This window comes from Nycticebus coucang, chromosome 12, assembly GCF_027406575.1.
Source record: "Nycticebus coucang isolate mNycCou1 chromosome 12, mNycCou1.pri, whole genome shotgun sequence".
Taxonomy (NCBI): Eukaryota; Metazoa; Chordata; class Mammalia; order Primates; family Lorisidae; genus Nycticebus; species Nycticebus coucang.
This window is the reverse complement of record NC_069791.1, coordinates 86,493,229-86,506,992: the sequence shown is the minus strand read 5'-3', so window position 1 is coordinate 86,506,992 and position 13,764 is coordinate 86,493,229. Positions and strand designations below refer to the sequence as shown.

Below are 13,764 nucleotides of genomic sequence, written 5' to 3'. Positions count from 1 at the left end.
TATAAAAAGTGTAAGGTGAGCCTGTTTGTGTCAGAAAAGCTGAAAGTCTGCTGTGTACTGGGCATGCTTCCAAGCATAAGGGATATAACAAAGATCAAAATAGCACAAAAGATAGGCCTGCCTTGGGAGCTCTCGGTTTAGTGAACAACTTCATAATAAGTGGAGTCTCCTGATACTTGTACTTGGTACAACTTTGATAGAGCCTTTGGTATGATGCAGCTTTTGCCAAGAATTTGATAGTAGAAAACTGCCTTGGTAAGATTGATTGGAAAGCAACCAAAGGTATAGTCCTTCTCACTTCAAATGTGGTCCTTAGGCCTACGTCCCAAGATGGGAGTGAGTGCACAAACTTAGAAGCATGCACAAATACATGCACATGTGTACATATCTGGACACAACAGAAATGGACAAATGGCAATACAAGATTGTTAGAAATGACTACTATGAATAGTGGGAACATGGATCATTTTTTATTTTCTTCTTCTATGCTTTTTTTGGGGGAGGGGCAGTTTTACTTTGTCGCCCTTCGTAGAATGTGGTGGCATCACAGCTCACAGCAACCTCCAACTCCTGGGCTTAGGCGATTCTCTTGCCTCAGCCTCCCGAGTAGCTGGGACTACAGGTGCCCGCCACAACGCCCGGCTATTTTTTTGTTACAGTTTGGCCAGGGCTGGGTTAGAACCCGCCGCCCTCGGTATCTGGGGTCGACGCCCTACCCACTGAGCCACAGGCGCCACCCTCGTCTGTATACTTTTTGAAAATGCCTGGATCTTCCTCTATAGTGTCCATATGATTTCTTTTTTTTTTTTTTTTTTGTAGAGACAGAGTCTCACTTTACCAGCTTCGGTAGAGTGCCATGATGTCACAGGACTCACAGCAACCTCTAGCTCTTGGGCTTCCATGATTCTCCTGCCTCAGCCTCCCGAGCACCTGGGACTACAGGCACCCGCCACAACACCCGGCTATTTTTTGGTTGCAGTTCAGCCGGGGCTGGGTTTGAACTCGCCACCCTTGGTATATGGGGCTGGCGCCCTACTCATTGAGCCACAGGCGCCACCCAGTGTCCATATGATTTCAACAGGTTATTTTTTAAACTGGGAACTTTTTTTTTTTTTTGTGGTTTTTGGCTGGGGCTGGGTTTGAACCCGCCACCTCCAGCATATGGGACCGGCGCCCTACTCCTTGAGCCACAGGCGCCACCCTCAACAGGCTATTTTTTAAAAAGCTATTTACATAGTCTGGGCGTGAGTAATCCTAGCACTCTGGGTGGCCAAGGTGGGTGGATTGCTTGAGCTCAGGAATTCGAGACCAGCCTGAACCAGAGTAAGACCCTGTCTCTAAAAAGAGCTGGAAGGGTGGCACCTGTGGCTCAAAGAGTAGGGCGCTGGTCCCATATACCAGGGGTGGCAGGTTCAAGCCCAGCCCTGGCCAAAACTGCAAAAAAAAAAAACAAGAGGGCGGCACCTGTGGCTCAAAGGAGTAGGGCACCAGCCCCATATGTTAGAGGTGGCGGGTTCAAACCCAGCCCCGGCCAAAAACTGCAAAAAAAAAAAAAAAAAAAAAAAAAACAGCTGGGCATTGTGGTGGGCCCCTATAATACCAGCTACTTGAGAGGCTGAGACAAGAAGATCACTTAAGCCCAAGAGTTTAAGGTTGCTGTGAGTTATTACGCCATGGCACTCTACCAAGGGTGGCAAAGTGAGACTCTGTCTCAAAAAAAAAAAAAGTATTTACATAGTTTGTGCATGTTCCTCCATGTATGTTGTTAAAAGCTTACATTTAAAATGCTTTTTTGATAAGTCATACATATATTTTTTTTGAAAAGCAGGATAAAATAGTATATAGAGTAAAAGACCATAGCCCACCTACCCACCCTCTCTCTCAAAAGAAACTTATCATTTCTAGTTTCTTTTGTATTTTTCAAAATCAACTGTGCATATAAAAACATGTGTCTCCCTTTTTCTTTAATACGATGTAGTGGTATATTCTACACATTCCTTACTAAACAACTTCCTTTTTAAATTCCATGGCATGCCTTGGAGGTAGTTTCCTGTTATTATATCTTTAAAATGTCTGCGTAGTATTCTGCTCTGTGAATGTATCAATAGTCTCTTCCAGTTTACAGTTCTTTGCTTATTACTACATTGGAAGGTGATGCTATAGTGAATACTCTTTAATATTCTTTTTTTTTTTTTTGAGACAGAGTCTCAAGCTGTCGCCCTGGGTAGAGTGGCGTGGCATCACAGCTCATAGCATCCTCAAACTCTTGAGCTTAAACAATTCTATTGCCTCAGCCTCGCAAGTAGCTGGGACTACAGGCACCCACCACAACACCGGCTGTTTTTTGGTTGTAGTTGTCATTGTTGTTTGGCAGGACCGGGCCAGATTCAAACCTGCCAGCTCCAGTGTACGTGGCTGGTGACCTAGCTGCTGAACTGCAGGTGCTGAGCCATCTTGAACATTCTTTATGCACATATAGGATAAATTCTTAAAGGCAGAATTGTTCAATTCAAGGATATACATTTTAATAATTGATATAGATTATTAAGATGATGTGTAGAGAGGTGATATTATTTTGTAATCCTCTCAGTAATGTAGGCAGGACTTTTTTTTTTCAGGTCCTTGGTAAAATGTATATCAGCCTTTTGGATCTTAGTCTGATAGCTGAAAAATTATGTTGTATTGTAATCTGCATTTTTTTTCCTTACATGCGAATTCAACAACTTTTTTTCTGGCAAACTGGTGTTTCCCCCTATTTTTAAATAAGCTTTAAATAACTTTTATTATTGAAGTTCATTTCTCTTATTTGAGATTGAAAACCTTTTTTGTATGAACTGGTCTTTTCTCATCTATTAAATAAATTGTAGAAGTGTTTCCCATTGAAATTTAGCTGCTCTTTATATAGCAAGGAAATCAACCTTTGTCATTTGTATTTCAAATACATGGTTTAGTGTATCATTTGTCTTTTGACTTTGTTTATACTATTTTTTTCTTTGCAATAAAAATAAATTAAAATGGAACCTCACTCTCCATGCTGTATGTAGCCTGTTCTTAATATATCAAGAACAGTTTTCTATATCCAAAATTATGAGTTACCATCATCATTTTAAATATAGAAATGTATACTATTCGGTTGTCATTCTCTCCACAGAATAGAATCGCTCGAATTCCTGGATGAAATGGAGCTTCTTGAGCAACTCATGCAGCATTACTGTCTTTGTTGGGCAACCAAAGGAGGAAGTGAACTAGGTACATGATTTTACTGTTGTTGAGTTAACCTAGAGAATGAGAGACATGCCTGCAGCTTTGGGCCCAGGAAGAACTAGAAGATCACACTTGTAATCCTAGCACTCTTGGACATCAGGGCAGGTGGATTTCCTGAACTCACAGGTTCGAGACCAGCTTGAGCAAAATAAGACCCCGTCACTATTAAAATAAAAAAAAAACTAGCTGGGTATTGTGGCAGGCACCTGTAGTCCCAGCTACTTGGGAGGCTGAGATGAGAGGATCACTTGAGCCCAGGAGTTTGAGGTTACTGTGAGCTGTGATGCTACAGCACTCTACCCAGGTGACTGAATGAGACTGTCTCAAAAAAAAAAAAAAAAGGCAAAAAAAATGGAAGATTGTATATATACATTCTTCAGCATATCTAGAGAATTTGCTGTTACTACTTCTGTTTTTATAGCATAGAAACAGAGAACTTTGAGTAAGCCATGTGTCCCAAAACAAACAAACAAGCCTTGAGAGATCTACTGTGTAATTTCTGCAGTTAGAAAGTAAAAGACCTTGAGAGTTTAAAGTAATAGTCTTCATAAAAGTGACCAGTGATTATCCTTTGTATCAGCTTGTAACTATATTACTAGATGTTAAGCACACGGATTATTACATCTCTAAAAAAATCACTGTAGCTGAAGTTAAGTTTCTCTCTGTGTTATGAAAAAAGTATATGTCCCTGGCCATGGGGCTGAGTAGGACCATGGGGAACCTGGATCCTCTGTAGGTTCCTGGTTATGTTGGTCTTGAGGTGGCTCCTCTATGGCTGCCTTGGGCTGGACTTGCCCAGTGTTAGTCCTGAGTGTCTCTCTAGCCCAGTGGCCACCACTTTAGATCTCAGTTCTGGGCTGTAATGTTAAAGCTGCCCTTCAAGCGTCCTGTGTAGTCCAAAGACATAAGACCTCTGGCAGGCAGCTGGTACAAAACAAAGAACTTGACAGAGGCAAGGAATGTCCCCTGTGTGAAAATTCCAGGTTGACATGAGACTAGCTACCTCAGGCTTATCATTCTACTCCTTTCCAGATTTCCCTCTTGCTACTAAAAACTCACAATGAGCATAATTCTAATGGGTTTCTAATACTCTGTCATGTGGGGCTATGTCTGAATTTACTTCCTCATGCTTTTGGAATGTAGGTTATTCTGTAATACTTTTTTAAACTCTAGTTCTTACACAGGAATCATATATTGCACATTTTAACGTAAGGGGCTTCTTTTTGTGCCCACTGTCCACATGGCTGCTCAGTGTGTGGAAGAACCTGTCTGTGTTTGTTCAAAGTTCAGCATGTAAAGGGTCGGTTTTTAGCATTAACTATAGAGAGCCCATAAACTGTTACAATGCTTTCTTAATCCCTTTAAAACCACCCATAGGCCGGGTGCGGTGGTTCACGCCTGTAATCCTAGCACTCTGGGAGGCTGAGGCAGGTAGATTGCCTGAGCTCACAAGTTCAAGACCAGCCTTGTGGTGGGCGCCTTTGGTCCCAACTACTTGGGAGGCTGAGGCACAAGGATTGCTTGAGTCCAAGAGTATGAGGTTGCTATGAGCTATGATGCCATGGCGCTCTACCAAGGGCAAGAGACCCTGTCTCAAGAAACAAAAAGAGGAGAACAGAATTGCAGGGGTTAGATGTGTGGCTGGTGTCCCAGAGCCAGTCACTGGGGGTCAGCAGGGTCACATTCTCCCAGCTCTGTCTCATCTGCCCCACACTGCCAGAGTCTCTTACCAGCATCTGTGTCTGTCCTACCCTCAGGTTTGAAGGAGATAACTTAGTCCATTGAAGGCTCATGCTGAGCCTGAAGCTGATGCCACCAGCCTTCCCGGAGGAGCTACGCTGAGCTCCCTGAAACCGCCAAGGTCCTGCTCTCATCTCACACTCTGAGAAACCTCAGTTATGAAGGTCATCACTCTTGTTTCTGTTGACTTGTTTAAATAAATCTCAGTTGCCGTTGCCTGTGTGGTGGATCTCTGCTGCCTGTCCGCTGCTCATTCTGTACTCCCCGGGTGGGCCGGGGTTCACCTCTGTGTCAGGTGAAGCCAAGCATCCTAGGTCCTACTTTGGCCTTTGCTAACTCCCTGTGAGTCAGACTCAGCTCATGACCTTGCACACATTTTGGGATTTCTCCTGCCTGTGTCCTTTGTTATAGCATCTAACCCTTGGCTTCTGTCAAGTGCTGGGGCTCTTTTCTGGCTCCTGTTTCTACTCTGGCCAGACTAGCCTGCTTGACTGCCTTCTCCATCCTGTTCACTGGTGAAGGCTGCCTAACATGTCCATACCCTCATATCCAGAACCTGTGTAACTTCTGGGGCCAAGAGAAGTTTTGCAAATGTGATTAAGTTAAGGAACTTGAGGAGATTGTCCTGGATGACCTAGATGGGCCTGATGTCTTCACAAAAGTCCTTATAATCTGGATAGAGGAGAGGTCAGAGTCAGAGGAGAGAGTGACGTGATGATGGAGGCAGGGACTATGGAGTGATAGGTTCTGACGATGGAGGAAGGGCCAAGGGACCAGGAATATAGGCAGCCAGTAGATACTGAAAAGGGTAGGAAAACAGATTCTCTCCAGAAGGAACCTGCTCTGCTGACATCTTGATTTTGAGCTCGTGAAACTGATTGTAGATTTCTCTCTCCCCTATGTCCCAGTGTTGCACTGTGAAAACAACCAGTGCCTTTCAGACAATGGGATACCTTTCTCTGCGGAGAACACTTGGTGGGAGAGGGGAAGACAGCCAGTGTGGTGTGCTTTGTTTTGGTTTTTTAACTTATTACATATTGACAAACTATAGTTGTGTATATTTATAAGGTACAAAGTGGTGTTATGGGTTTTTTTGAGTACTGTGTGGAATGATTAAGCTAGTTAACATAAACACCTCAAATGTTTCACTTTTTTTGTGATGAGAACATTAGAAATTTGCTCTTTTGCCAGTACTCAGTTAGTTCCGTTCCTATATTCAGCATGCTAAGTGACTGATCTCAGAAACAATAATCAGATGTATCCCTCCTATCTAACTAAGGCTTGGTACTCTTTGACTATAATCTCCCTATTCTGAGAACAGTTTTCAAAATTTGAGGAACAGTTCATATTTTGTAGGTTTGAACACTTCATAGTCTGGACCTACCCTCAACATGAGGGCAGGTGAGACAGTGTTTACAAATGAGCAGGTAACATCCAAGAGATACCAAGAGGGGAAGGTGGGGAAGTGTGGTGCAGTACCACCTCAACCGTACCGTGCAGGATTCACTTAGCTCTCATTAAAGTGCAGGGGCAGAGTTCAGATTATGCGTTTCTGATACACTCCCAGGAAAGGTCGATGCTCTTGGTCTGCGGCCACACTTTAAGAAACTAAGGTCTACAGCAAAAGAAAGAGCCTCTTCTGCCGTTTTGGGCCATGAGACCTGCTTCTGTGTCACCCCATCCCCAGACAAAAGGTCTAGACCCACTGCATCTATCTATAAGACTGTGTTAATATATTTCTGAGAGTACCAGGACTATGTGAACAGCAAACAAGTAACATGAATTCAACTTAAGTAACATCATCTAAACTTGAGAGGCCTGTTTTCTGAGAATGAAATTAAATTTTTTACTCATGAAGTATTCCTTAAAATGACCATGATCTAAAGGTATAAATCATACTAAATTTCACAGTAAAATGCCATATGTGCACACATTGAATCCTAAGAAACTCAATGCCTTCTGTCAGAATAATGTGCTACCACTGGTCCCAGCTAAAATCATTTTCTGTTACAAATACAAGGAAAAAACCTTGAATTGTAAGGAAAATGACTATGTTGCCTGTCAGCACAAGGCCACAGGCTCCCCATTTGATCATAGTCACAAACAGCAAGAATAACAGGAAATCCAAAGAGGGAAACAATTTCAGTAGTGAATACCCCAATTCCCGACTCTTCTGGCAATGAAATGGGGAATGGGGGAGATAGCATGGAAAATCCGGGTAAACAAAGGCAAGTACATGCCATAATCCTCCAAGGCACAGCCCAGCTTAAGAAAAGTCAGCCCAGGCAGCACCTGTGGCTCAGTGGGCAGGGCACCGGCCCCATATACTGAGGGTGGTGGGTTTGAACCTGGCCCTGGCCAAACTGCAGCAAAAAATAGCCAGGCGTTGTGGTGGGCACCTATAGTCCAAGCTACTTGGGAGGCTGAGGCAAGAGAATTGCCTAAGCCCAGGAGTTGGAGGTTGCTGTGAGCTGTGACGCCACAGCACTCTACCAAGGGTGATAAAGTAAGATTCTTGTCTCTTAAAAAAATAAAAGTCAGCCCAGCGTTCCCCCTGCAAGATAATACCACAAGAGCTTTCACACTTACTATGTCTCCTGCAGTGGGCTGTACCTGCTTCCATTTGCAATAAAGTATTTTTGAATTAAGGTATGTATGAGGTCTGAAAATTTTGTGAACTCACCACCTTTGTTAGTAGAACTGTACAAATAACTCAGTAAGTTTTCATAACCTTGGTATATTGGTGTCTCACAGTTGTGTTCATGTGGATGTGTGGGGGTGTCTTGCTGAGTGGCACTCACTGTTGAGTATTTTTGTGTTTCAAGAATGACAGAATTTGAATTAGAACAATGAGTAAACATTAAATTTCTTGTTAAACTTGTCAAGAGTAGAAGTGAAATCAGAGACATGTTAGTCCACGTTTGGGGGGATCATGCCATGAAGGAAACCACAGTGTCCAAATGGATTAAACATTGTTTTGAGGGGAGAGAAAGTATCACTGATGATACTTTCATATGAAGAGAGGTAAGAGCAGTCAGTAACAAGCAGAAATGATGAAAACATTGCAAAAATTTGTTGAATTGTACGTCAGAATTGTTGACTGACTGTGAGAAGCAGAGCAGACCAAGTATAAGCATTGATACAGAAACAGGAGACTGAAAATCTTGGCATGAGAAAAGTGTGTGCAAAAATGCCTGAAGGAGCTTGAGCAAAGGAGAGTTGAAGTTTGCTAAGACCTTTGGAAAGGCAAGATGATGTTTGGGTCATGTTGTCTGTGGTGGTGAAACATGGGCATACCAATATGACCCTGAAACAAAGCATCGAAGTGCACAATGGAAATCAGTTCTCCACAATCAAAAAAGTTCCTTCAGTCCAAATCAAGAGTCAAGATAATGTTGCTAACCCTTTTTGATATTGGAGAGATTGTTCATTATGAATTTGTACCAAGTGGACACTTAACCAGGTTTACCATTTGGAAGTGCTAAAAAGGGTGCATGAAAAAGACAAATAATGGAACTTTCTGTCAAAAACTCGTGGCTCTTTCATAACAACAGTGCACCAGCTCATATAACGCTATCTGTGAGGGAGTTTTTAGCCAGTGAACAAATAACTGTATTGGAATACCCTCCCTACTCACCTGATCTGGCCCCCAATGACTTTTTTCTTTACCTGAAAATAAAGGAAATATTGATGACATTCAGGATATCAAAGGTAATAACAACACAGTTGTTCTGATGGCCATTCCAGAAAAAAGAATTCCAAAATTGCTTTGAAGGAGGGAATATTAGCCTTAAAAAGAATGCAAAGTACTCTTCCCAAGTAGAGTACTTTGAAGGTGACCATACTGATACTCAGCAATAAGGTGTGTCCCACTTTTGTGAACGTAATTGTCAGACCTTATACACTGCTTAGTTAGACATAATGATGTTGCACACTTAATAGACCCCAGTACAGTGTAAACAACTGTGTATGATCTGGGATAGTAGAAAACTTTGATGTAACTTGCTTGTTGTGATCTAGAACTGAACCACATCCTAGCACTCTGGGAGGCTGAGGCAGGTGAATTTTTTGAGCTCACGAATTTGGGACTAGCCTGAGCAAGCGCAAGACCCCATCTCTAAAAAACAACCAGGCATTATGGTGGGCACCTGTAGTCCCAGCTACTAGGGAGACTGGGACAGAAGAATCACTGGAGCTGAAGAGTTTGAGATTGCTGTGAGCTATGACACCACTGCACTCTAGCAAGGGTGACAAAGTGAGACTCTCAAAAAAAAAAAAAAAAAAACGTAGAGCCAAACCACAATACGTTCAAGATACTCCCGTATGTAGAATCATACAGTATTTATTTTGGTCTAACTTACTGTGTTCAGCATAAGGTCTTATCCATGTTGTAGCATCTGTTAGAATTGCATTCCTTTTTAAGGCTTCCATTTCGGTGTTGTGTTCATCTCTTGGTGGGCATGTAGTTGTTTCTACCTTTAGAGTATTGTGAATAATACTGTTGTGAATATTAGTGTATAAATGTGTTCACATTCTTGCTTTCACTACTTTTTAGTATACACTCAAAGTGGAATAGCTGGATTACATGGTAATTATATTAGCTTTTTAAAGAATCTCCACTGTTTATCATACAGCTGCACCATTTCACATTCCCTCTTTTTTTTTTGAGACAGAATCTCATTTTTTACCCTCAATAGAGTGCTGTGGCATCATAGCTCACAGAAACCTCCAACTCTTGGGCTCAAGTGCTTGCCTCAGCCTCCTGAGTAGCTGGGACTACAGGCGCACACCACAATGCCCAACTATTTTTAGAGACAGGGTCTCGCTTTTACTCAGGCTGGTCTCAAACTTGTGAGCTCAGGGTAATCCACCTGCCTTGGCCTCCCAGAGTGCTAAGATTACAGGCATGAGTCACCACACCTGGCCTAATAATGTACTTTTAAATCAAAAGTTTAGCTTATTATATCTCAAACAAGAAACAGAATTGAAGTATGCACGTAAACTATCAACACAGTTTTGCCATCTTGATGGTAGCTTGTATTCCAGCAGTGAAGAAGCCTGGAGAGTGAGTGATGATAAAATCATGAAAGCCATTTTCCACAGCTTGTTGAGAATTGAATATTTTTCCTAGCAAGAAGTGGTGCAAAGCCAGGAAGAAGAGATAGTCAGTGCAAGGTCTGGTGTATAAGGTGGATGACACAGTTTCCAAGTCTGGCTTCTGTAGTTGAGCAACATTGTTTGTGCAACATGTGGTTGAGCGGTGTCTTGTAAGATTGGCCTGTCTTCACTGACCAGTCTCAGCTGCTCAATCGCAAGCATCCTCACAATGTCCAGGTGGTTGCAGTAGACATCTGCTATAATAGATTGCCCAGGTTTCATGAAGCTGTACTGAATAATACTAGCACTGGACCACCAAACAGGCATGATTAGCTTGCTTCTGTTTGCTTTTTGACTGTATTTTGGCCCTTCTCCTTTATAAAACCATTCTGCCAAATGCTTGTTATTGTCAAAAAGAATCCATTTTTCATTACGTAACAATACAGTGTAGAAACAGCTTGCTTTTATGTCATGACAGCAAAGGCAAGCTTTGAGACGATTTTTCTTCTGAAGCTCGTTTAATTCATGCACAGCCCATCTTTCCAGCTTCTTTACCTTGCCTATTTATTTCAAATGGTCCTTTATTGTTGGAATAGTAACATCAGACCTTGATGCTAATACACACTTCAATTGAGATGGATTTGATTCCACTAAGCTCATCATTATCCACCTTGGTCTATGGCTGCCCCTGTGGCTCATTTTCAAGATTAAAATCACCCAAGCGGAACTTCTCAACCCATTGATGCACTGAGTTGTCTGCACTACACTGGTTCCATGATGGAACTCATAGTCAAAATAACATGAATTTTTGACTTATCCTCGGTTTTACAAAAATAGCTCTAAAAATTTTTGAAAGATATTCACAAGCTGAAATGTGTCTTTGAGAGAACAAGGATGTGCCTTCACGATAAAACCCAAGAAGCATCAAAGTGAAATGTTGGAGATACCAACTGTCAAACAGTACTTTCGGAAATCTAGCATTTCATACTTACTAACCTCATATATAAGGTAGTTATTTAGAATAAGCAATCTCTACCTCATAAAGAAAATTATGAAACCCTAAGAAAAGAAATAGCAGAGGATATTAACAAATGGAAGAACATACCATGCTCGTGGCTGGGAAGACTCAACATTGTTAAAATGTCTATACTTCCTAAAGCAATCCACAGATTTCAATGCCATCCCTATTAAAATACCAACATTGTACTTTGAAGACTTGGAAAAATAATTCTTCAGTTTGTATGGAACCAGAAAGCTAAGGCAGCTCTTAGTAATAGAAACAAACCAGGGGCATCAGCATACCAGACTTTAGGCTGTATTACAAGGCCTAAAGTCAAAACAGCATGGTACTGGCACAAAAATAGAGACATAGACATTTGGAGTCAAATAGAAAACCAGGAAATGAAATTAACATCTTACAACCTCTTAATCTTTGGATAAACCAAACAAGAATATACACTGGGGGAAAGACTACCTATTCAATAAATGGTGCTGGGAGAACTGGATATCCACATGTAAAAGACTGAAACTGGACCCACACCTTTCTCCACTCACAAAAATTGATTCAAGATAGATAAAGGACTTAAATTTAAGACATGAAACAACAAAAATCCTCAAAGAAAGCATAGGAAAAACACTGGAAGATATCGGCCTGGGGAAAGACTTTATGAAGAAGACTTCCATAGCAATTGCAACAACAACAAAAATAAACAAATGGGACTTCATTAAACTGAACAGCTTCTGTACAGCTAAGGAGAAAACAACCAAAGCAAATAGACAACCTACACAATGGGAAAGGATATTTGCATATTTTGAATCAGACAAAAGCTTGATAACTAGGATCTATAGAGAACTCAAATTAATCCACATGAAAAAAGCCAACAATTCCATAATCAATGCAGAAGAGAGATGAATAGAACCTTCTCTAAAGAAGACAGACGAATGGCTAACGAACATGAAAAAATGCTCATCATCCCTAATTATTAGAGAAATGCAAATCAAACCACCCTGAGATATCATCTAACCCCAGCGAGAATGGCTCACAAAATCTCAAAACTGCAGATGCTAGCGTGAATGTGGAGAGAAACGAACACTTTTTCGTTGCTGGTGGGACTGTGAACTAATACAACCTTTTTGGAAGGAAGTATGGAGAAATCTCAAAGAACACAAGCTAGACCTCCCATTTGATCCTGCAATCCCATTACTGGGCATCTACCCAGAAGGAAAAAAATCCTTTTATCATAAGGACACTTGCACTGGACTGTTTATGGCAGCTCAATTTACAATCGCCAAAATGTGGAAACATCCTAAATGCCCACCAACCCAGGAATGGATTAACAAGCTGTGGTATATGTACACCATGGAATACTATTCAGTCATTAAAAAGATTGAGATTTTACATCCTTTGTATTAACCTGGATGGAAGTGGAACACATTATTCTTAGTAAAGTATCACAAGAATGGAGAAGCATGAATTCTATGTACTCAATTTTAATATGAGGACAATTAAGTACATGGGGGTGGGAGGTAGGGGAAGGGGAGAGCAGAGAGAGAGAAGGGGGGCGGTGGGTGAAGGGAAGAGCAAAGAAAGGGAAGGAGGGAGGGGGTTGGGGGTCTCGGTGTGTGACACACCTTTTGGGGTCAAGACACAATTATAAGAGGGACTTTATCTAACAAATACAGTCAGTATAACCTGGTTTCTTGTACCCTCAATTAATCCCCAATAACAGCAACAAAAAAATTAAAAAAAAAAAAAAGAATAAGCAATCTCTAAAGTCTACTAGATTTTTTTAAATTTAGGAGACTGGCTGGGTGTGGTGGCTCACACCTGTAATCCCAGCACTTGGGAGCCCAAGGCAGGTGGATTACCTGAGCTCACAGGTTCAAGACCAGCCTAAGCAAAAGTAAGACCCCCCATCCCTAAAACAAACAAACAAAAAATAGCTGGATGTTGTGGCGGGTGCCTGTAGTCCCAGCTACTTGGGAGGCTGAGGCAAGAGAATCACTTGCAGCCAAAAGTTAAGAGGTTGCTGTGAGCTATGACACTATGACATTCTACTGGGGGTGATGAAGTGAGCCTCTGTATTAAAAAAAAAAAAAAAAAGAAGGATAAAGGTGACAAACTCTTAATCTTTTTTGGAAGGGCTACTTTAAAATATGTTAAAGAAGGTACAGGTGTGGTGGCATAAACCTGTAATCCTAGCACACTGGGAGTCCAAGGTGCTAGGATTGCCTGAGCTCACAGGTTTGAGACCAGCCTGAGCAAGAGGGAGACCCTGTGTCTAAAAAAAAAAAAGAAAGAAAGAAAACAGGCCAAGCATTGTGGCAGGTACCTGTAGTCCCAGCTACTCAAGAGGCTGAAGCAAGAGAATCGCTTGTGCCCAAGAGTTGGAAGTTGCTGTGAGCTATGACTCCACGTTACTCTACTGAGGGTGACAAAGTGAGACTCCATCTAAAAAAAACCTGAAAAAAAGGTGTTAAAGAAGTATATTTGGGGATAAGATAAGCTGATTTATTTTAATCAGCCAGTGTCTTTAAATATGGAACTTGACAATTGCAGTTAGAGAGGTTTTAGTCAATTTTTAGAGGTCTTGCTTCCCAAAATTGAGAGCTTCTGTCAGTTTTGAACAAGAATCGATCAACTCTAACGTTAAGACAAAACAA

The 13,764-nt window shown here is 41.6% G+C and overlaps 1 protein-coding gene across 2 annotated transcripts in view; it reads left to right on the top strand.

The window, feature by feature from the left end:
- The window catches only part of LCMT1 (leucine carboxyl methyltransferase 1), a 96,737-nt gene extending 91,517 nt beyond the window's left edge, over positions 1-5,220 (top strand). For both annotated transcript variants that reach the window (XM_053556554.1, XM_053556555.1), the window contains 2 exons: positions 3,152-3,249; positions 5,022-5,220. In XM_053556554.1, the coding sequence (XP_053412529.1) occupies positions 3,152-3,249; positions 5,022-5,041 (118 nt within the window). In that variant the 3' untranslated portion in view covers positions 5,042-5,220. The remainder of the gene's footprint in view (positions 1-3,151; positions 3,250-5,021) is intronic.
- Positions 5,221-13,764: the final 8,544 nt, after the last annotated feature.